A 23,133-nucleotide genomic window follows, 5' to 3' on the forward strand; every position below is an offset into this window, starting at 1 on the left:
TCTTTTTTTTTTCTACTCTTACATTTTCTTAATAACTTACTCAGATAGAATATTATGACCAGAGACAAAACCTTAATATCTTTTATTAATTAATATCCATCAAATTTAGTTTTATTTTATTTTAATTTATTTTTTAAATAATAAAGATATATAAATAAATAATATATATAAATAAAAAGATAAAAAAATTTCTAAAATTTAATATAAATAATATAATAATATATAAATCTAATTTAATATATATATATATATATATATATATATATATATAAAATAAAAAAATAATGGGGAGCAGTGGCTCTCTGTGTTATTATGAACTTCTGCCACTGCGTCTATGTGCAAAATTCATGCCATATTGATCCCAAGTCCCTATATTAACTAGAAGAAAATTTGTAACAATTAATTTTACTTATTCGTTAAAAATATTAAATAAATTAATTATTATAGTAAACTTAAGATGAAAATTGTAACGCTCCACTTAATTAATAATGTAAATAAAGGAAGCATCACACTAGAATAGTATCGTAGTACAGTCACGGAGTTCAAAAGTAATTCCATACAAATCTCCAAAACGCGTAACGGAGTCAAACTGAACCAGGTATAAATATTCAACAGTAAACAAATTGGAATTTAAAGGGTAGAGATACTACATGGGCCGTGACCCTAAAAGAAAATCCACAAAACAGGATCCAGCCTAGGCGGGCTACGCAGCGGAATCACTATTTCCCTGTTGACTGCGAGAACCTCTCGCCTCTGCTCACATCAATAAATTGATGATCATCGCAAAAGAGAAGAATCACATACAAGACAATCAAACAAGCAAAGGGTAAGGTAGAGCCAAAAAGATTTTATCATGCAATCAGATATGCCTTCACATTCCAATATACATATATCATCCAAACATGTTATGACCTTCCAATCAATACACTAAGACTCGACTCGACTAATCCAGATGTTAGAAATATTTTAATATAATTTAAAAAATAAATAATTAAAATAAAAATTCTATTGTTACTTATGTTTTTATAGACCTTTATTTATGGGTTAATGTCATTTATGGCTAACGACTATATTCTTATTACTATTTACTTCTTTGTCTCATTTTTTCTACCTATAAATACCACATAGGTGCATGGGGAAAGACAACAAGAGTACATCAACAACAATAGAGAAAACAAACACTAGAGTCTTTCTTAAAAGTGTTATTCTTTTCTTCTCTATATTATCTTTAAGACAATGGTGTTCATAAGGTTCGGAGATCCTTCGCTGCACTCGATCGATCTGACGGGTTGTTGTATCTTGGGGGAGAAACGCATATGATTTGAAACACATATGAGTGTGTATTTGTTTAGCCCTGTGCAGTAGGGACGTTTTCTCTCTAAGGATAGCGCTATGCATGCCTCAACCCAGGATATTTCTACTCCTTACCTTTTATCTTTTATTTATTATTGTTATTATAATTGTTGATCTTTGATTAAAATTCATTATTTTATATATATTGTCTTAGTATTATTATTGATTTAATAATTATTATTATATACATATAACCTGGTCGAATTTAGCGGATGCTTGCACTTGTGGTGGATACCTCTGCTCACCCCCGAGCTATGTGTTACAAGTGTTATAATGAATCAATTCCATCACACACAAGGTTATCCCTTAATGAGTTTCAGGCCTCCTACTACTCTCACCACAAGAGTCAGTCTGCTCTAAGTGAGAGTAACTGACTCCTTAGAGTGTCAGGATGCAATCCTTACCTTGAATCCTTACCAAGTTATATAGATGGGGCACCACCATGGACACCCACTAACAGGGGCCATGGAATTACGTCCCGACCACTGAAGCACGACCCTGAAATCCCACCTAGAGATTTTCAAGGAATTATGCACTGACACAGACCAAGCATACCAGACCAATCAAGAAAGGTTTATCACACATATACATATACATCACATATCAACTCTTTATAATTCACCTCTTTCATTTCTTTCCCAGTGGTTCCATACCCTTTCATTACTCTCAAACCATAGTTGTGGAATTTCATCTCATGCCAATACCATGCCACTTTAACACCAACCATCTCATGTGTTTCACATGTCGAGATCATGAAATCATATCAATCCAATTTATAACCACAACTTATCTCATGCATTTCATTTCGCAAGTCTCATACATTATATAGGGTACATCATAAATCAAACATTTCATTTAGCCAAGTGAAGGAAACAACACAACTCGTCGCAGATTTCGCTCAAGCCAAGAGTCCCCGCTCAGGCGAGAGGAGTGCCCTCACTTAGGCGGTGGACCCTCGCTTAGGCGAGATCACGATAGGGCATGGGGAGGCTTTCGCATGGCTCGCTTAGGGGAGCCCTCCTCGCCTGAGCGAGACAACCCCTCACCCAAAGGTGAGGTTCCTCACTTGGGCTAAAACAGGAGCAACATTCCCAGAGCTCTCACGCGTCCTCGCTTAAGCGAGCGTCTCTCGCCTGAGCGAGATAGTGTCTCGCTCAAAACAAGGGCTTCCGCCTGAGCGAGAGCTCGAGTGCAGCTTTGATCTGTTCCTGCAAGTCTCGCCTAGGCGAGACAGGCTCGCTTGGGCGAGTGTGTCGAACCTCGCCACTTTTTCTCCCTACCACATTCATATTTCATACCCAAACAAAAATGCTAACCAGCTCATACATCCACAGCAGCATACAACTCAACCAATCATGAAACAAACGCAAAACAACCATAATCACACCAACAAACATGAGGGTTCTAGCTTCCCTTAACTGAAAAGGGTTTAGCAGGGGACCTCGACACCACAAGAGTGAGCACATCAGCTCCGGAATAATTTAGGAAACTAGGGGTGGGCATGGATTGGATTTTTAATAAATCCAATCCACATCCATTTTAGATCTAAATAATTGGATTAAATTTTTGACCAAAATCCATTTTTTTAGCAAAAGTAGTTTGGATTTTTTAAAAATCCATATCCAAATATTTGGATCAAGATTTAAATCCAATCCAAATATTTGGATAGAGTTCAAAATCCATAATCCATTTTTTTATAAAAGAAATTTAAATTGAATTTTTTAAAACTTGAATCATTAAGGCCTGGATGCCCCGGATGGGCCTGACGACCTGGACGGGCCCAATGACGAGGACGACCCAAACGGGCCGGACAACCCAAACGAGCTCGATGACCTGGACGGGCCAGACAACCCGGACGGGCCCGACAACACTAACAGGCTCGACAACGCGAACAGGTTGGATGACCCGAATGGGCCCGATGACTCGGACGGACCAGACGACCCGGACGAACCCGTCCAAACAGTCGGGCCCAATCGGGTAGTCATGCACGTTTGAGTCGTCAGGCTCGTCAGGGTCGTCGAGCCCATCCAGGTCGTCGGGCATGTCCGGGTCGTCAGGCCAGTTCAGGTCGTCGGGCCTGTCCGGGTCGTAGGGCTCGTCCAAGACGTCGAGCCCGTATGGGTTGTAGAGCACGTCCGGGTCGATGCGCTCGTTCGTGTAATCGTGCCATCTAGGTTGTAAGGCCTGTGTAAGTCGTTAGGCTCGTTTGGGTCGTTGGGCCCGTCCGAGTCGTCAGGTCTGCCTGGATCATCGGGCCCATCCGGGTCGTCCGACTCGTTCGTCGTTGTGCCCATTCGGGTCGTAAGGCCCATGTAGGTCGTCAGACCTGTCCGGGTCGTTTGGCCCGTCTGGGTCGCCGGACCCGTCCAGGTCATCCGCCCCATCCGGGTCTTCGAGCCCGTTGGGTTCGTCCAGGTCTTTGGGCTTGCCTGACTCGTTCGGGTCTTTGGGCTGCCTGACCTGTTTTCGTCATTGGTCTTGCCTGGTCCTTTCGAGTCTTCGGGTCCGCCTGACCCGTTCAGGTCTTCGGGCCCGCCTTACCCGTTCGATTCTTTGAGTCCGCCTGACTCGTTCGGGTCATCGGGCCCGCCTGACCTGTTCGGGTCTTTGGGCCTACCTGATCCGTTTGGTTCTTCGAGCCCGCTTGACCCATTCGGGTCTTCGGGCCCACCTGGCTCATCTGGTCATTGGGCCCGCCTGTCCCGTTCGGATCATCGGGCTCACTTGAATTTTTTGAATCGTTGGGCTCGATTGACTCGTTCGATTTGTCGGCCCGCCTAGCCGGTTCATATCTTTAGGCCTATCCAACCTCTTATGGTTGTCGGGCTTGCCCGATTCGTATAGGTCGTCGAGCAAGGCCTGTCCATGTCTGAATTTAGCATACTCCATCTCAACCTTTAGTCTAACCCAACTAAAAATTTAAATTGAAAATTTGGATTGGATTTTTTAGATTATCCATATTTAAAAATCTTGATTTATAAAATGGATATCCAATCCATAAAATATATAAAATGTAGATTAGATTAAAATCCAGATCCATTAAATGGATTTTAAATGGATTGGATTTTTAATAAAATGGATTATAAATGGATTGGATTGGAGCAAAAGTGGATTGGATCAATAGAATTAGATTTTTTGCCCACCCCTAGGAAAAACAGTGGAATAAAACATAAGATGAGCTCCCTACAGAACCCTAACTGGGAAAATACGAAAACATAACCAGGGAGGGATGGTACGAGACGAAGGGTAACTTACGTTGAGTAGGAAAGAGCTCGAACGAACTTGACAATGGTGAGGAAACAAACCCTAACAGAGGGGTTGACGATTGTAGTTCAAGATTCTCTGAAAGAAGTAAAAAGTGTGAGTTAGGACAGACTTAAGAATGAGTTTTATCCTTTAGACCAACTTTTAGGCCTAACAATTTTTAAGGTAGCCCTTAAAATATTAGGAAAAAGTTGGACCTTATAAAAATAGAAATAAAGACTAATCTCTGACTATTATTACATTTACCAGAATTTTTTAATATGTTTTTTTTAACCGTCACTCCCTTGTATAATGTATTCTAGAATTTATAAAATTCGGTCCATCACAGAATTATTTTATAATAAATGGATCGTAGATTTTGTGATATTATAGTATAAAAAATTATGCAGCAACTCTCAAACTAATAACTTTAAACACTAAAAGAAAACTTTGAGTGATAAATTCTATAAATTAATTTTGAGATCAAATTTTTAATTAAAAACAATTTTTTGTTAATAAAATTTTTAATAATTAATGTTAGTGACTAAATTAAAATAAAAATTATTTTACTTATCAAATTAATTATAATTTTTTAAAATTATTTTAATCATCATTTTTTATTTATAAATTAATATTTAAATTAGTTATTATAATAACTAATTATTTTTTATTATTATAAATTTTATTGTTTAAAGATTTTCTTGTCCCGAAAACTTATCGATAAAAATTATATCTTTAGAAATAACTGATTGAGCTTTAGACATTTCACTTTATTCCACATATTTGAATACATTTATAATAATAAATATATTTTTGTCAAAAAAAACTCGAAAAAGAAGTACAATGATTTAATAATTATTTTTGAAAGTGTAATCGGCGAAATATATTTGTATCGTTTCTTCACTCATGACACGTTAATATGATATGGAGTAAAAACAAATAAATATTGTTATTTTGAGAAATAAATCTCTGCCTCATGAATGAAAGATACTCTGTATTTATCCAAAAGAAAAAAAATATCTTATATATGCAATGGGACATCTCTTGTAATTAATGTTTGGTCAAAAAGTAAAAGGTTTGACGGCTTTCGAATGCAATTAGGAATTTGGGAGGGGTCTTCTCTCATACTCGTGTTGACTCTACCTACAATAATGATAACAAACAAAAATGCTAGTCGGTGTCTGAAACTTTTTAAAGTATAATTAATGAATTTTAAATTTCGTAAAAGTATAAATAATTATAATATTAAATAAATTATAATTTGTAATTATTAATGTATTTTTATTTTATTTAGAAGATAAAAATATTCATAAATATTATATATATATATATATATATATATTTAGAGATGTAAAAAAATTATATTCGTAAATATCTCTGGATAAAATCCGTAATGAGTAAAAAATTGATATTGTAAATGGATATCCGCTGGTAACAGGTACGAATATCATTTATACCCGCATGTTAACGGGACAAGTACAAGTATCATAATATCTGTATCCGTAGGTACCCATATTCGCTATATTTTAATTTAAATTAAAAGAATTAAAAAAACATGATTAAAACATTAACATATTGAATTTAAATGAGTTATTTTTTATCAATTAGTCTTAAAAAATCTCTATTTCTTTGTAAATTGTCAGTCAACACTATTTACATAAATTATTTGTACTTTGTTTGAAATTTATAAATGTTATGCATTGTATTTTTATTTGAATTTATTGTTAAAATATAATGTTAAATATTAATTTTTTTTTTGTAAATATCCACGGGTACATATGGATATTCGTAGATATTAAAAAAAATATACGGGTACCCGCATAACGGATAACCGCACGGATATGAATATATGTATTGGACGAATATTTATCCAGCAGATAGGATAAGGAGGAGCTATTATTCGTACCCTACTCATCCCCTTGACATCCTTATCTGTAATTGATAATTTATTTGATAAAAAAGTTAAAAAATAATAATATAACTATATTTTAATATTGCTAAAAATTAAAATATAATTAAACATAAAAAGTTAACAAAAATTAAATATTGTTTGTTTTATAATACAAAAAATATTATGTTAATTATCTTTTATTAAAAAAATATATTTTATTTTCTGTTAATTTAATTTTTTTTACATTTAATTATATTTTAATTTTTAACAACATTAAAATATAAGTTATGTTATTATTTAATTATTTTTTAATTTTTTTTGTGTAACCAAAAATTATCAATTATAAATTTATAACACTGAAAAATATTTTTATCTTTTAAATAAAGTAAAAATACACTAATGATTATTCAGGTCAAAATTCATTTAATATTTCAACTTTTACAAAATCCAATACTCTTTCATTATATCTTAAAAGAGTGTGCTTAGCATGATCCGGATAAAAAAAAAAAGTGAGAATGATGCATGATTGAAAGGATATGAGGTGAGTCCTTTCTCCTCTTAAAGTAATTACCAGAATAATGTAGATTTCCTCGGTAAGAAGGCACATATTAATTAGAAAACATTAATGTTAAGAATCAACTTTCTCTATCCATTGTGTGATTACAAGGGCAACTTGAGATGATGATATTTTATAACAATCTATAATGTGAGTAGCACTATAGCACCATATGCATGCATTATTGAAACCTAGATCACAAGTTAACACCTCAACTAATTTTTGTTGACCACCATTTGGCTTCATGTTTGAAGAGACTTGATACGATTGATTTTGATCATTCGGGTTCGTTCATTTTATTTGAGTAGGTCAAGTAAGTACTAAATGATAAGTCTACTTTATGAATTTCTATTTTACATCTAATTAACCAGTTTTTACTGAATTGGTTCGCTTAAAAATGAAGCACTATTTCTAATCATAGTAACTCTATTTTATGGGAGGATCAATTCCGGTATAAGAATCAGTTGCATAAACAAACTATTAAGAAATGCTAAAATAGGTTCTAAACGCTGAGTCAAGTAAATTTGACTTATTATGGGTTTGAATTAAATTGGGTCGAGAAAAATTTAACTTTTTTAGAATATGTTGAATTGAACTCGACTTGCTTAATTTACGGGTTAAATAAGTTTGAACCGGATTAAAGATGGATTGACTCACTTAACTCATCAAATTTTTTTTTAATTTTTAATTTTTTTATTATAGTTATTTATTGTTTCTAATTATATAAATACACAATTTCATATTTTGAAATGATAGAATGTTGTTCAATAATATTTAAATAGTTTGAAAATTGAATTAATTTATTTGTAAAGTTATAATGCAATAAATATATAAAAGAAATTATAAAAAAGAAATATTCATAAGTGAGTTAATCTACTAACACATAATAGATTAGACCGGATTGTAAAATATTTTATTCACAAAAAATTAAATCAGAATAAATTAACTTTTTTTAATTTAATCCGTGATAATGTCAAATTAATTTACTTTAACACCGTACTTAAACTCATAATAGGTCGCCAAGATTGACCATTTAACTTCGGAGTAATTAAATTCAAAAGCTGCCGTGTGCTTCAGTGCAGTGTGCAGCAGTTTGTTTTGTAATTAAATAAACAAATTGACATTCTATCATCATTTTGTTGCACATATTTAAATGTTTGTATCAAATAATTTATGGTAAAATATAATGCTTAAATACACAATTCAAAAATTCAAAAACTTGATAAAAATAATTTGATCATTTAACATAAATCATTTTAAATTCATAATACTATTGTTTTTAACGATCTCATTTACTTTTATATATATATATATATATATATATATATATATATATATATATATATATATATATATATATATATATATTCACTTTATGATCTTATCTTATTTGTCAGTGAATGTCTCATAAATTTTTATTTTTATTGATAGATGTAATATAATATATTGTTTTTATTTCTAATTATACAAGAAATTGATGTTAATAGAATTTCAAGACTTAATTTCGTAAACCTATTATGTATATATTTCAATTTCAAAAAAAATTACATTTTGACGACCGTGGTGTTATAACTATTTAACTGCTCTAACAATAATAAAATATTAAATTAATTATTAAAATATAAATTAAAAAATGAATAAAAATTATTATAGGATGTTGGTATAATTTTGTTAACATATCATTATTCCAATAATAATTTCTTAATGTAGGAGGTACTGATATATCATAAAAAATAACAATATCCAATTGTTTTATATTATTTGTAATTAGCATAAACAAAAGAGCTATTGTACTGTGTAGTAGTTTTTAAATATTTTTTAATGTATTATAAATTAATAATATATGTAAATGTATTAAGTTAATACATAAGAAAAAGATAATGAAAATATCAAAAATAGTAAAAACTACAAATATAATAAAAAACTGAAAAAAAAGAAATATGTGACAATTTTATACAAACTATTTCAAAATAGTAGTTACTTATAAAAAATTTAGTTAATTTTTTTTTTAAATCAGTTAATAATTATATTATAAAAGAAACTAAAAATAAAAATAATCTATACAAAAATATACAAAAAAGAGGTATCTCATCATATATAAGTATATAAATATATAGGTATAGATGTCTCTATCTTCATTTTAAGTGAAATTGCATAAATTCCTTTTGAATTATTTTACTACTTAATAAATTAGTGTTTAAAATTATAAATTTGTTATAAAATAAAGGTAATAAGAGAGACAAAGGAGAGGAAGAATAGAGAATGAGAGAGTAGGGAGCAACTTCTGTTTTTATGTGTGTCTCATTACTGATAGGACGAGTCCTATTTATAGGTACAATATGGTAACCCAGAAAGGATATAAAATCAAATAGTAAATACAAAATATTACATCATAAAGAGTAATGAATAATATGATTATCAATCATATGAGTGATTGTATAAATCAATGGACGACCATTAATTCATAACACTCCCCCTTGGGTGTCCATTGATAAAAGAATGTGCCTCGTTAAAACCTTACTAGGAAAAACCCTTTGGGATAAAAACCTAGTGAAGGAAAAAGAGTACATCATTCTATATAATATTGTTCTTTGCATCTTCTAATTTCTCCCCCTCATGTAAACTTACATCATTAAGGTGAGTCCGAATTTGTGAGTCATTTGCTCAAAATTTTTTCTTGGCAAAAACTTTACAAATAGACTTGTCATATTTTTAGATGAACGAATTTTTGGATATCTATATCATCCTTTCAATTGAACAATACACTATTGTCTTCATATATGGTTGTTGATTCCATCTTTCTCGGGGATAGTCACAAGTTTCTTGCACATGTTGAATTATAAACCTTAACCAAACATATTCACAACTTTCCTCGTAATTTGTATGATTAGACGATGTTGCTACTATGGTTTGTTTCATATACCTTCATGAAACTATTGTGCTACCACATGTGAACAAACATTTTGTTTGTGATCAACCATTGTGACATTGTAAGAATATGTAAAATAACATGCATATCCATAACCCATTGGTCTGAATCTGAATCATTTGGATGGAATAAGCTCATATTCGTAATACCCTTAAAGTAAAGAAGTATATGTTTTACTCCAAACCATTTTCTTCTTGTAGTTGAAGAACTATATCTTGCTTAACAAATTTATAGCAAATGCAATATTAGATCGAGTATAATTCGCAAGATACATTAGTGTTTCTATGACACTAAGATATGGTGCTTCTAGACCAAGAAGATCTTCATCATTTTCTTGAGGTCTAAGAATAGTCTTTATCAACATCTAACGACCTCACAACTATTGAAGTGCATAATGGACATGACTTGTCCATTTAGAACATTTTAAGCACCTTAATCATATAAGCCTCTTGATGTATAAAAATACTTTTATTTAAATACTCAATTTCTAATTTCAAACAAGACTTTGCCCTTCAAAGATCATTCATCTCAAATTCTTTCAATTGCCTTGTGAGCTCATTAGTAGTTTCAACGATGTTTATGTCATCTACATAAACAATAATTATGAAAAATTGATTTTCTAATATTTTCATATAAATACAAGGACAAAAGGGATCATTTCCATATCCTTATTTTAATAAGAACTCAATAAGATGGTTATACCACACACATCCTTGCTTTAATCAATAAAAGAACATGTTCAATTTTATTGAATAACCCTCTTTAGAATTTGTCTTGTTGGGCAAATAAAATCCTTCAGGGATTTTCATATAAATATGATTTTCAAAAGGATCGTACGAATAGGTTGTAACATCATCCATTAGATGTAAATGCAAATCTTGTTGTGTAACTAGGATAATCGAATATTGCAATGTTGTTGCATCCAATACTAGTGAACATGTTTTTTCACTAATCAATACAAGGTTTTGTGAATAACCTTGAGCAACCAATTATGCTTTGTATCTAACAATTTTATCATTTTTAATTTGATTTTTGCGCAAAAATCCATTTGTACCCAACAGGTTTCACAACTTTAAGTGTGCGAACTATACGTCCAACAACCTTTCGTTTAGCAAGCAAATATAATTATGCTTCTTTGCATATTTTCATTTTGGCCAACCATTTCTTTGCCGACAATCTTCAATTGTCATTGGTTCTTGATCATCATTGTCACTTATGACATCCTTTGCTACATTATATGCAAAAACCTCGTCAATATTGACTTTATTTCGATTCCATATTTTATGATTCATGACATAATTTATTGAGATCTCATCATTTTCAACAATTTCAGGTACCTGAGGTTCTTCTGGAACCGAATCATTGATTATGTCAAAAGAATCTTTTGGGACTTTTACCCCCTCGATTAGGCCATCTTGCCTTTTTTTCCTTTTTCTCACACGAGGATTTTTATCTTTGGAACCCAAAGGCCTACCACGCTTTAGGCGTGTTTGAGATTCATTTGCTATATTAGATTGTCCAACAGGAATATCAATTCTGATTGGAGTATTAGCAGCGGGTATATGCGACTTAGTTACCCTTTTTGTGTCAGTAAAAGCATCTGGTAATTGGTTGGCCAATTTTTGTAAATGAATTATCCGTTGAACTTCTAGTTCACACTCTTTTGTACGAGGATCAAGATGAGATAATGATAATTCATTCCAACCAATATCTTTTTCCAGTTTCTTTCTTTCTCCCCCTAACGTTGGAAAAATTGATTCATCAAAATGACTATCAGCAAATCGAGCTGTAAATAAGTCACCTGTTGATGGTTCAAGATATTTTATTATCGATGGAGAATCATATCCAACATATATTCCCAAACGTCTTTGAGGACCCATCATAGTCCTTTTTGGTGGGGAAATTGGGACATATACAGCACACCCAAAAATTCTTAAATGAGAAATATTTGGTTGTTGACCAAAAACCAACTGTAAAGGAGAGTATTTGTGATAACTTGTTGGTCTGATGCGAATCAATACTGCAGCATGCAGAATTGCATATCCCCAAGTAGTCATTGGAAGATTAGCTTTCATAAGTAAAGGTCGTGCAATCAATTTTAGACGTTTTATCAATGATTCTGCAAGTCCATTTTGAGTATGAACATGTGCTACTGGATGTTCAACTTCAATTCCAATTGACATACAATACTCATTAAAAGCATGAGATGTAAATTCACCAGCATTATCAAGACGAATTTTCTTAATTGGATAATCTGGGAAGTGGGCTCTTAACTTGATCAATTGTGCTAATAACTTAGCAAATGCTTGATTTCGAGTTGATAGTAAACAAATATGTGACCATCTAGTGGACGCATCAATTAATACCATGAAATATCTAAATGATCCACATGGTGGGTGTATTGGACCACAAATATCACCTTGTATTCGTTCTAAAAATGAGATTGACTCATTTCTAATTTTTTCTGGTGATGGTCTTATTATCAATTTTCCCTGCGAACATGCAGTACATGAGAAATCATTGGACTGAAGAAGCTTTTGACTTTTAAGTGGATGTCCACATGAGTTTTCAGCTATTTTTCGCATCATGATATATCCAGGATGACCCAACCGATCATGCCAAACAAGAAATTCATTCTTATTTGTAAGCTTCTGGCTTACAATAACATGCGTCTCAATCGCATTAATATATGTGTAGTACAAGCCATAAGAGAAGGCTGATAATTTCTCCAATACACATTTTTTATTTGACTCAATTTGAGTGATATAAAGATATTCAACATCTCCTTCATTATTTGTCTCAATATGATATCCATTTAGACGAATATCCTTGAAACTTAATAAGTTTCTATTGGACTTAGGAGAATAAAATGCATTTTTAATATGCAATCTTGTACCTCTTGGCAGAAGTACTGTAGCTCTTCCAGAGCCTTCAATTATATTTGTAGTACCAGAAATAGTACTAACATTGACTTCTCGCATTACCAAAGTAGAGAAAAATTTATTACTCTTGAGAATTGTATGAGTTGTTGCACTATCAGCAAGGCACAGATCCTCATCATTGGTGTTAATGCCAATATTCATTCTTCATATAAACATAAATATCAATATTAGAGATTACTTTGTAAGAGGAGAGAAAGAAAAAAAAAATAAAATAGAGGATTTTATTCATAAAAACATAAAAACTTGTACATATAAAAGCAACATGAATTAAATATAAAACATTGTCTTAAAAATTAATCATAAAATAAAACTATTTTCTAACACTCCCATCACCAATAAGGTGATCAATGCTTCCATCGGGTTTAGAAAAGAAATCACCAATATCAAGATGAGTAGTATCCATATGACCATAATCAGAATCACCATCTTCATAAGCAAAGTGTGTTTCTACATTCTTCTTTTTAAGTGATTCTTGGTAGAGTTCAACAAGATGCTTTGGTGTATAACAGGCACGGGTCCAATGACCTTTACTACCACAACGGTAACATATATTTTCAGCCTTTTTGCCATTATTTTCACCCCTTTCTTTTTCCTTTTTCGCATTCTTGTTCCACTTCTGTTGATGAAGTTTCTCTTTGAAAATTTCCTTTATAACCATGTCCACGACCATGATTAATAGCACGACCACGACCACGACCATGGCTACGACCACGGCCAAAATTACGACCACGATTATTATTATGGTCTTGACCTCGTCCATGATTATATGGATCAGATGTTGCTGCATTCACTTCTGGGAATGGAGCAGAACCAGTTGGTCGGGCCTCATGATTTTTCATCAAGAGCTCATTATTTTGTTCAGCCACAAGAAGGCATGAAATCAATTCATAATATTGATTGCTCCATTCACTTCTGGGAATGGAGCAGATTAGGCGGATCTCATGATTTTTCATCAAAAGCTTTATTGCTTTGTCCAGCCAGCCATGCATAGGCATGAAATAAATTCACAATATTTGTGAAGTCTCTTTTCACAATATTTTTGTTATGAGCAAATTAGTTGCTTTATTTCTTTATTTAATGGTATCCCAATATCCATTGCATCTAAATATATTTCAACATTTAAAATCCAATATAAGGAATTCTTCCTTACAATATCAAGGGTCACAAATCCAAATTTTGCAACGTTTCGCGTGTTTAAAACTAACACATAAAATAATAATATTAATAATAATCATCATCATCAAAATAATAATATTAATAATAATCATCGTCATAATAAAAATATTATGACAGAGAATTTTGCAACGTTTCGCGTGTTTAAAACTAGCACATAAAATATTAATATAATCAAATTTCATGTATGAAATTATTAAAATCAAATAATAATAATAATAATAATATGACAGAGAAAAATAAATCAAACAATTATCATTACACAAAAAAAAAGAAAATGAGATAAAGTTTGTGAATGAGAAAAAGATTAGAAAGAACCTCGGTTAAGGAATATAGAGCGTTGTTCTTAGGGAGAAAAAAAAAAAATATGCCTTCACGCTCAGTTGGATAACCCTCGTGCTGATAACGTGTTATAAAATAAAGGTAATAAGAGAGACAAAGGAGAGGAAGAATAGAGAATGAGAGAGTAGGGAGCAACTTCTGTTTTTATGTGTGTCTCATTACTGATAGGACGAGTCCTATTTATAGGTACAATATGGTAACCCAGAAAGGATATAAAATCAAATAGTAAATACAAAATATTACATCATAAAGAGTAATGAATAATATGATTATCAATCATATGAGTGATTGTATAAATCAATGGACGACCATTAATTCATAACAAAATTATATTTGATTAACTAATGATTAGATTTATAACTTTACATTGAATATATAATGCTCTTTTGAAAAGAAAAATATATTTTGACATCACTGTTCATTAAAAATATATATCCATTTTTCTTAGTAAATAAAATATTATACGTAATAAAATAATAATTGTACATTGAATGTGATTTTTTTTTTTCAATCATAATCCTTTTAAAAGTGAAAACTGTATAGTGTATTGATACATCGGTAAGTCATAAATTGATCATAATTAGATAATAAGGTTTTTTTTTTTATTTTTATTCATAAGGTAAGATAATTAAGTTTTGTATGCTTTAACTATAATTCCAATGAAAAAGTGTAAAATTTATAAGTTAAAGTTATGTTACAAAAAAAACTAATTTATTTTACTTGAATTTCCTTTCGTTAATTATAAGCCCTCCTTGAAATCCCAAGTGTCGTTTTCATAGTTTTAAACGATAAGTTAAGAGATGCATGAATGAGAAATGAATAAAGATGCAATGTGATGTGAAGCATTTGAGTATGAATAATATGTTGTATAAATACTCATGTCCATGAAACCTTCCTCGAATATACTACCCACTTTACAACATTGGGGGAAAAAGAAGTAACCATCTTCATCTGCAGCAATGGTGTCCCACCCCATTTTCCATCAAACCCTTGTGTTATTTCTCCTCTGTGTCACAACTCTTTCCTTGGTTGCTGCCGATCCCACAGATGGCTTCACCCAACTTTCATTAACTAGTTCCAACTTTCAGGTCCAAAAGCCTTATGATGTTTCACAAGGCGACCGTTACACCTTTATAAATGGAGTGCACAGACTTTGGGTATACAACTCAGACAAGCCTCACACCACTACCAGCCAAACAGCACCACGAACTGAGATTCGTATCACGGTATAGGACTAACTTCCACCTATTTCCCTATCCATCATACTCTTCATAATCATGAATCATAATCATCTTGCAGTGAAGTATACCCACTAAGCTTCAAATGATTGTCTCATGAATATCATTTTTCATTTATATTCATTTATGTTTGATTTATACATATAACATTAGTCTTTTACATACGAGTTATTTTATACAACGTTTAACCAAAAAACTTAAAACAATAAGACGGTTGGACTTTCATCTTATATAGTCTTTAGTCTTTTCTATTTTATTTAATGTGGAATTTTAACTCACACTTTAACTATTCTCTCACACTTGAACTATTAACAACAATTTACATCCTAGAAAAATCCTGAATAAATTTGACTTTGCAGGGGTACGATTATACATCTGGTGTGTGGCAATTTGAAGGGCATTTCTACGTCCCCAGTGGCACAACCGGGACATGCATCCAACAAGTGTTCGGTGGAGCCACCCATGCCACAACCTCTCAGACTAGGGTCTATGGTGGATCTCTCACTCACTACCAGTCAACTACTCTACAACAAAACATCTATAATAAGTGGCACCGTTTCAACGTCATCCATGACGTGGGTGCCAACAACGTGAAGATTTATATCGACGGGATCCGGAAATTTAATGGAAATGGTCGTGGAGCCGGCGTTCACTACATGAAGTTTGGGGTTTACGCACAGGAAGGTGCTTCCCCCTATATGGAATCTCGATGGAGGGATATCAAGCTTTTTAGAAGATATTAGAGATTGAATTAGCTTTTGTTTCAGTTCCAAGTTCTATAATAAGGCAAGCAAAGAACTTGTTTAATTAGTTATGTGATCCTAAATAATTTACTTGGACTGAGAGAAGCAATGTTTAGAAATCCATATCCTAATCCTAGGTTACCCATCTACCTCGTCATTGGTTGTTATAATCTTGTAGTGGTGTCCGTTGTCCTTTCATACTTATACTTCATATTAACCGTTGCGAGAAACTATTTACTCGTCATTTAAAACTTCCTCGATAAACATTTACACAACACACGAAAAACAAGAAAAAAAATTATATATATAGCTATTTATGAAACTTTCTTCTCTAATAGGTGGCAAATGGAGTACGAATTATCACACTCTCGAATCTTAACCGTGGTTGATGCATTGACTTTATCAACATAGTCATGGATTTCATCGCAAGGCCCGCTAGATCCGTCATTACAACATGCATAGTTTTCCCAAGTACCTACATAGAAAACTAAGTAATAAATTCATACCTACACCAAATGAACACATCCATCTACATGGCAATTTGTTTTACTTCCTCCTCTCTTAAATAAGAAAGAACAACACCTTAATTTAATTTTCTAAGACCTTCAATATCATCTACAACCTTAAACAAAATTGGGAAAATCCTTACCATTACGATTTGACAATAAAAATTCAGAGATGCCCAACAATATATAAACCTTACAAAATTTAGGTACAAAAATTTCCTTACAATTTTACAAAAGGAAGTCATAGAACATTTTTAAATCAATGTTGTTAGTTTTAAACATCTTTCCACAATTACTATCCACTTATATTTCTTTAAATTGTATTTTGGACCAACCACCCTAAGCCAAAGTCCTAAACAAACATCTACTAAAGTAAATTGAATAAATTGGGATCTAATTTCAAAACATCTACTCCTTTCATCCCACTTAGAACATAATTTACTAAGAAGGTTCTTAGATAATTTCGTAGACTCCTTCAATAGTGTAAATCATCCAAAACACGTTCTTTCAATAAAAAAATTCTCTTATGCTCTTAACTGCCTATTAATAGACCCAACATATTTTATTCCACATGAATGCCTCAAATGTATCTACAAACGTCAACAAACAACTGTAGTAATAGGACTTATTCAATTCTCAAATACAAATAAAATGTATCATAGCGACATAGACCTTATTCTTAATGGAGCAATTACCATATTCAATATCCTTACTCATTATAGATAACTTGAAACACTAACCAAGTCACTCAAAACAGAAACTAACCAGATGTAATAAAAACTCAATACTTTCACCAAATTAGAAACCAACAACATAAACCAATTAGACATGCCATACAACAACATCACCAAAATCAATAATATACAATAACATGGCATAAATGACAGAACACGATAGAATCAACAAAATAAATCAAACCAGGGGTTGAACAATTCCTAAAATAATGCCAAAGTATTAAACACCAAAAAAAAGACTATTTATGTGGCAAATGTATTGCAACTTTTTTCATATATATAATATATGACTTTCTACAAATACAGTTAAACATCAACTTTTATCCACAAAGTGTGTATACATTTGTAATCAAACAATCCATCTAGAAAAATTTGTATATACACCTTTAACATTTGTGACCATTGCAAAAAAGTGTAAATAAACAACTCCATCAATGTCTAAGAATATCCACTACAAAACTCATGAAGCACAAATTCAGTGTGCATATTTTGGTCATAGAAAACTCAGACACATAAATGTGTTTCCTAAATGGTCCGAGTTCATGTTGTAGTGGTAATAGAGTGTTCCATAACAAAGTCATATATCCTATACAATGATACTTTGATCAACACGAACCACAACAAAGGATCCAAAAAATCAGGGGATTTAAAGAAAACCCTAAACACAACTAAAAACAAACCACTCCAAAACAAAAATGGCGAAAGGATGAAACTTTACCTCCAAGATGAAAAAAAACCACTGCTAAAAGAACGAAAGTCCCCCCAATGAAAGAAAACCCACCCTCATTGACCAATAAACCCTAATTGAGAACAGAAGCGGAAGGCAAAAGAAGCCAAAGAGGACATAAGCTTTTCATGAAGAAACTAATGGAAACAGGAACTTTGAACTAAATAAAACAAAATAAAAAAAGATGAGAAAGGAAGCAAACACAATAAGCATATATAAAAAGCATCATTATTTGGCCAATGTAGGTCTTGAACCTGCGACCTTCGCGTTATTAGCACGACGCTCTAACCAATTGAGCTAATAAGCCTCGTTAATTGATAAACCCTAATTGAGAACAAAAGCATAAGATAAGAGAAGCCAAAGAGAACATAAGCTTTTCATGAAACTAATGGAAATAGGAACTTTGAACCAAATAAAAAAAAGGATGAGAAGGGAAGCAAACACAATAGGCACATATAAAAAGCATCACATTTGGCCCATGCAGGTCTCGAACTTGCGACTTTCACGTTATTAGCACGATGCTCTAACCAAGTGAGCTAATAGGCCTCATTAACTAATGAACTCTAACTGAGAACAGAAGTGGACGGCAAGAGAATCCAAAGATAACATAAGCTTTTCATGAAGAAACTAATGAAAATAAGAACTTTGAAATGAATAAAACAAAATAAAAAAAAGGATGAGAAGGGAAGCAAACACAATAGGCATATATAAAAAGCATTAAGCATATATAAAAAGCATCACATTTGGCCTATGCAGGTCTCGAACCTGCGACCTTCGCGTTATTAGCACGACGCTCTAACCAACTGAGCTAATAGGCCTCGTCAACCAATAACCCCTAACTGAGAACAAAAGCGGAAGGCAAAAGAAGTCAAAGAGAACATAAGTTTTTCATGAAGACTCTATTGGAAATAGGAACTTTGAACCAAATAGAAAAAAATAAAAAAAAGGGATGAAAAGGAAAGCAAACACAATTGGCTCATGCAGGTCTCGAACATGCGACCTTCGTATTATTAGCACAACGCTCTAACCAACTGAGCTAATAGGCCACTTCATCATGTCATTGTTGTTACACATATTATTGTCAGTTTAATAACTTGTGATTCTAGTATACAATTTGATTCTTAAACAATTTAATTTAACATGAGGTTTGAACACAAAATTGATTCACAATATAAGAGTTACTATGATTTTAAAAAGAAAAATTTGTGATTAAACCAATCATACTCTGTGGATAAGACATTTAATAGTTTAATCCCAATTGAAACATCATCAAATAATGATAATAATTATATAATGGTAGAAAAAAAATAATATTACAAGTTTATAGTATTATAAACAAAACAAAATTCTTATGTTAAGAATTGTCCATTAGGAATTGTACTCATGACCTTGGTTCTAATTCCAATTGTTGGGATCGATCGCTTACCACTAAGCTAAAAGTTATAATTATTAGTTGGAACACAACTATTTTTACTTAAGAACGTAACAGTCCAAACGTCACAATTTGATTGTGACCCGACCCACTTGACCTCCGTCACGAGACAATTGACGCCATCTGCAACAATATATTGTAATATTTAAATTTTAGTTTTTAAAATACGTATTAACATTGATTAATCATGATAACTAAAAGAATATAAAAGAAAATGATAACTGTATAGGGTGTCTGTGTACATCCCATTAATTAAGTACAGTAGGGAAGCCTGGGAGGGATGTACTCGAACACGGGCACATCAGGAAAAGGGTGTTGTTCAAGATAAGGCACATTCATTAGAGGAAGATGGGGAGAAAGGAAGATAGACTCAGTGTGGTGCAGATAGATACATATACCCCGGCCCAGTATCCGTGTACACCACGGCCTAGTGGTCAGGTACATCTGGGCCACTAGAGGCAATGCGCGTTCCGTGGCCTAACAGGATAGCAAGCACATCCAGGCCTGAAAGGCCGGGTACATCTCGGCCTAAGGGGCCTGATACATCTCGACCTAAGGGACCTGGTACGTAATGGGCTAGCAGCGCAGAGAAGCAGATATGTTCTAATGATGGTGAAGATAACACACGGGTCCAAGAGCTTAAAAGTTCAACATCAATGAGAATTTGGAAATGTTACTATTAAGGTTTAGGCAGTTACAACATTGATTAGATTCCTTAGTGCTTAATGGGAGAAGAAAACCGCCCTGTAGGTAATAAAGTCGGGAATAATGCCAGGTAATATAAGGAACAATTCACTGACTGACAGGGGGTATCTAATCTAAAATTCATATAGTGCCTAGAAAGTTTGGGTTGTTTCTGACTTAAGCATCGGAGTGCTTGCAGGTACCCCACTTCTGACGGTGGATCAGGATCAGTGATAAAAGGAGGAGAAAAGGATGAAGAAGGCTGAAGGCTCTTGAGATCGCTTGGTTCCAACCATACAATAACAATAACAATTTTTAGATCCTCTTAACTGAAGTTGGAGAAATGCCAAATCCAATAAAATCAGCTTAGAATACCCATGAATTTGGAGTTACTTATCATGGCCATTGTTTCATACATAATTACTTCCCAATAGAAAGTTAAGGAATTTTAATACCATTTTTTACCCTTACACATGTTTCGGGAATAATCTTTGTACTATTATTGCATAAGATATCAGATCAAGTGTAAAATTGATTACAGTACTCCAAATAAATTCAATAAATTAGAAAATCTTTGAAAAAGAAAAAAAATAGTAAGTATAAAAAATGCCTATTTTAACAAATAAATATTATGATTCTATTTTCTGAAAAAATAGTTTCTTGTAGCAAAAAGAGAGTCTAAAAGTACATGATTCAGCCCATTTCAATCCATTGAGTTGTCATTTAAAAGAAGATATTTCTTTCGTATTCAGTAATTCAAAAAATATATATTTTTTTAAATATATTTTAGATAGAATATTTTACAAGATATTTTTTAAAATGAAAATGTATTCCAAAACAAAAAAATTGATATATGAAAATATTTTTTAGATTGAATATTTTACATTTATGAACTCGAAAATATCTTTTAAAATATTCGATTAAAAAATATTTTTATATTTCGCATATGTTTTGAAATATATTTTCAGCTTTAAAAATACTTTTTTAATACTCAATCTAGAATAATTTTATTATACATTTTAACTTAAGTGTTTCAAAAGATGTTTTTAAATCCGAAAATATCTTCTAAAATACTCAATTTAATTTAAAAAAAATAAATGTATAAAAACTTTTATTATATAATTTTGATTATGGGTAGTTTGGGAATTACATATTTTATTGAGATGCGGAAAGAGAAAAGTAAAGTGAAGGAAGAAACGCCCTAAAAGAAAAATAAACACAAACAATTTTCTTGACTTCCAACCTTTCGCAAGACAAGTTTAAGAATATCTTCTCAAAACCTCACCATTAAATCAAACTAGTTTGTATACCGGGGCAACACCCTAAATTTTGTTTTAGTATATATTAACATTATAACCTTTTCAAATAACATATATATAAGTATAAATGATATGCCTTTTATTGAATTAATGAATTATTTTTTCATATGTTTTTAAAAAAATGTGTGCTAATAGTGAGAATAGTTTAATATGAAAATGTACTCCAAAAAGTATATGAATATTTCACATTTAAAACCACTTCCATGTTGAAATAGCTTTTTTCTTGAAAAAAGTATATGAATATTTCAAAATGTAGGACTAAATTTATGAATCCATGACATACATAAGTTTTTTCATAATGTGATAAAATACCAGTGAAAGCATCAATGAATCAAATAAATGAACACATAAGTACAGGTCAAATATACATAAACAACACTTAATTGTAGATGAAAATGGAAATATCAGAAAGTTCAGAACTTTTGTGCTTCTGTTTCATTCTTGTAAATAGAAGCACATTCCAAAAATCACTACAAACAACATTTTAAAACAAAAATAAAATATGTTTACTCATTAGCAAAAACTTTTAAAGTTTATGTAATTTTTTGGCTCCCACTTTGAAACAGAAGACGGTATCCTCCTTTTAAGTTATTATCATAACAAAACTTTTTCCATCCTTGACCAATCTTAATAGATTTTTTTCGATGATCAGTTTATGATCTAACACTTTTACATTTTACAAAATTTCAAGTTTCACATGAAGAATTCTTCATAGTTTTTTCTTATCTAGAATCTATATATATGTATTTTCTCTTCAATATCTCTTCTTTTAATGAATGTTTAATCAAAAAATAAAATAGCTAGTTGATGGCTTTCGGATACAATTAGGAATTTGGGAAGGGTCTTTGTCTCATACTCATGTTGACTATACCTGCAATAAAACACTATAAGACAAAATAACATAAATTCGCATTCACTACCCTAAGTTCCAATCTGATAATTGCATGGAAAAGTTAACAAAAAGGAAAATGATGCATGATTGAAAAGATAGTGTGATGAATCCTTTCTCCCCTTGTGATAATTTGCAGAATAGTGTAGATTCCCTCTCGTAGAAGGCAAAGATTTATTAGTGAACATTGAATGCTAAGAATCAAGTTTTCTCAATCCATTGTGTGATATTTTCTAACAATCTGAAAAGTAAGTAGCATATGCATGCATTTTTGAAAACCTAGATGACAAGAACGTCTCATCTATTTTTGTTGACCACCATTTGGCTTCATTGAGGAGACTTAATTAGGTTCATTTTACATGAGTTGGTCAAGTAATAAATAATAAATTTATAGTTTCTAAATTTCTATTTTATATCAAATTCATTATAAAA

General features: G+C 31.8%; 1 protein-coding gene and 4 non-coding genes across 5 annotated transcripts; 1 reads left to right on the top strand and 4 right to left on the bottom strand.

The window, feature by feature from the left end:
* Positions 1 to 15,347: 15,347 nt before the first annotated feature.
* On the top strand, positions 15,348 to 16,666 carry LOC114164649 (citrate-binding protein-like). The gene is given in 3 exon segments (XM_028049386.1): positions 15,348 to 15,655; positions 16,027 to 16,338; positions 16,340 to 16,666. Coding segments are annotated over 3 exon segments (657 nt in total). The 5' UTR covers positions 15,348 to 15,388; the 3' UTR covers positions 16,418 to 16,666.
* A 1,944-nt stretch (positions 16,667 to 18,610) lies between these two features.
* Positions 18,611 to 18,684, bottom strand: TRNAI-AAU. The gene has a single exon. It is a non-coding gene; the product is annotated as a tRNA-Ile (tRNA).
* A 165-nt stretch (positions 18,685 to 18,849) lies between these two features.
* Positions 18,850 to 18,923, bottom strand: TRNAI-AAU. Its single transcript has one exon. It is a non-coding gene; the product is annotated as a tRNA-Ile (tRNA).
* A 198-nt stretch (positions 18,924 to 19,121) lies between these two features.
* On the bottom strand, positions 19,122 to 19,195 carry TRNAI-AAU. Its single transcript has one exon. It is a non-coding gene; the product is annotated as a tRNA-Ile (tRNA).
* Positions 19,196 to 19,349: 154 nt separating this feature from the next.
* Positions 19,350 to 19,423, bottom strand: TRNAI-AAU. The gene has a single exon. It is a non-coding gene; the product is annotated as a tRNA-Ile (tRNA).
* Between the last annotated feature and the right edge of the window lie 3,710 nt (positions 19,424 to 23,133).

The sequence above is a fragment of the Vigna unguiculata genome, chromosome 9 (assembly GCF_004118075.2).
Source record: "Vigna unguiculata cultivar IT97K-499-35 chromosome 9, ASM411807v1, whole genome shotgun sequence".
NCBI classification, from domain to species: Eukaryota; Viridiplantae; Streptophyta; class Magnoliopsida; order Fabales; family Fabaceae; genus Vigna; species Vigna unguiculata.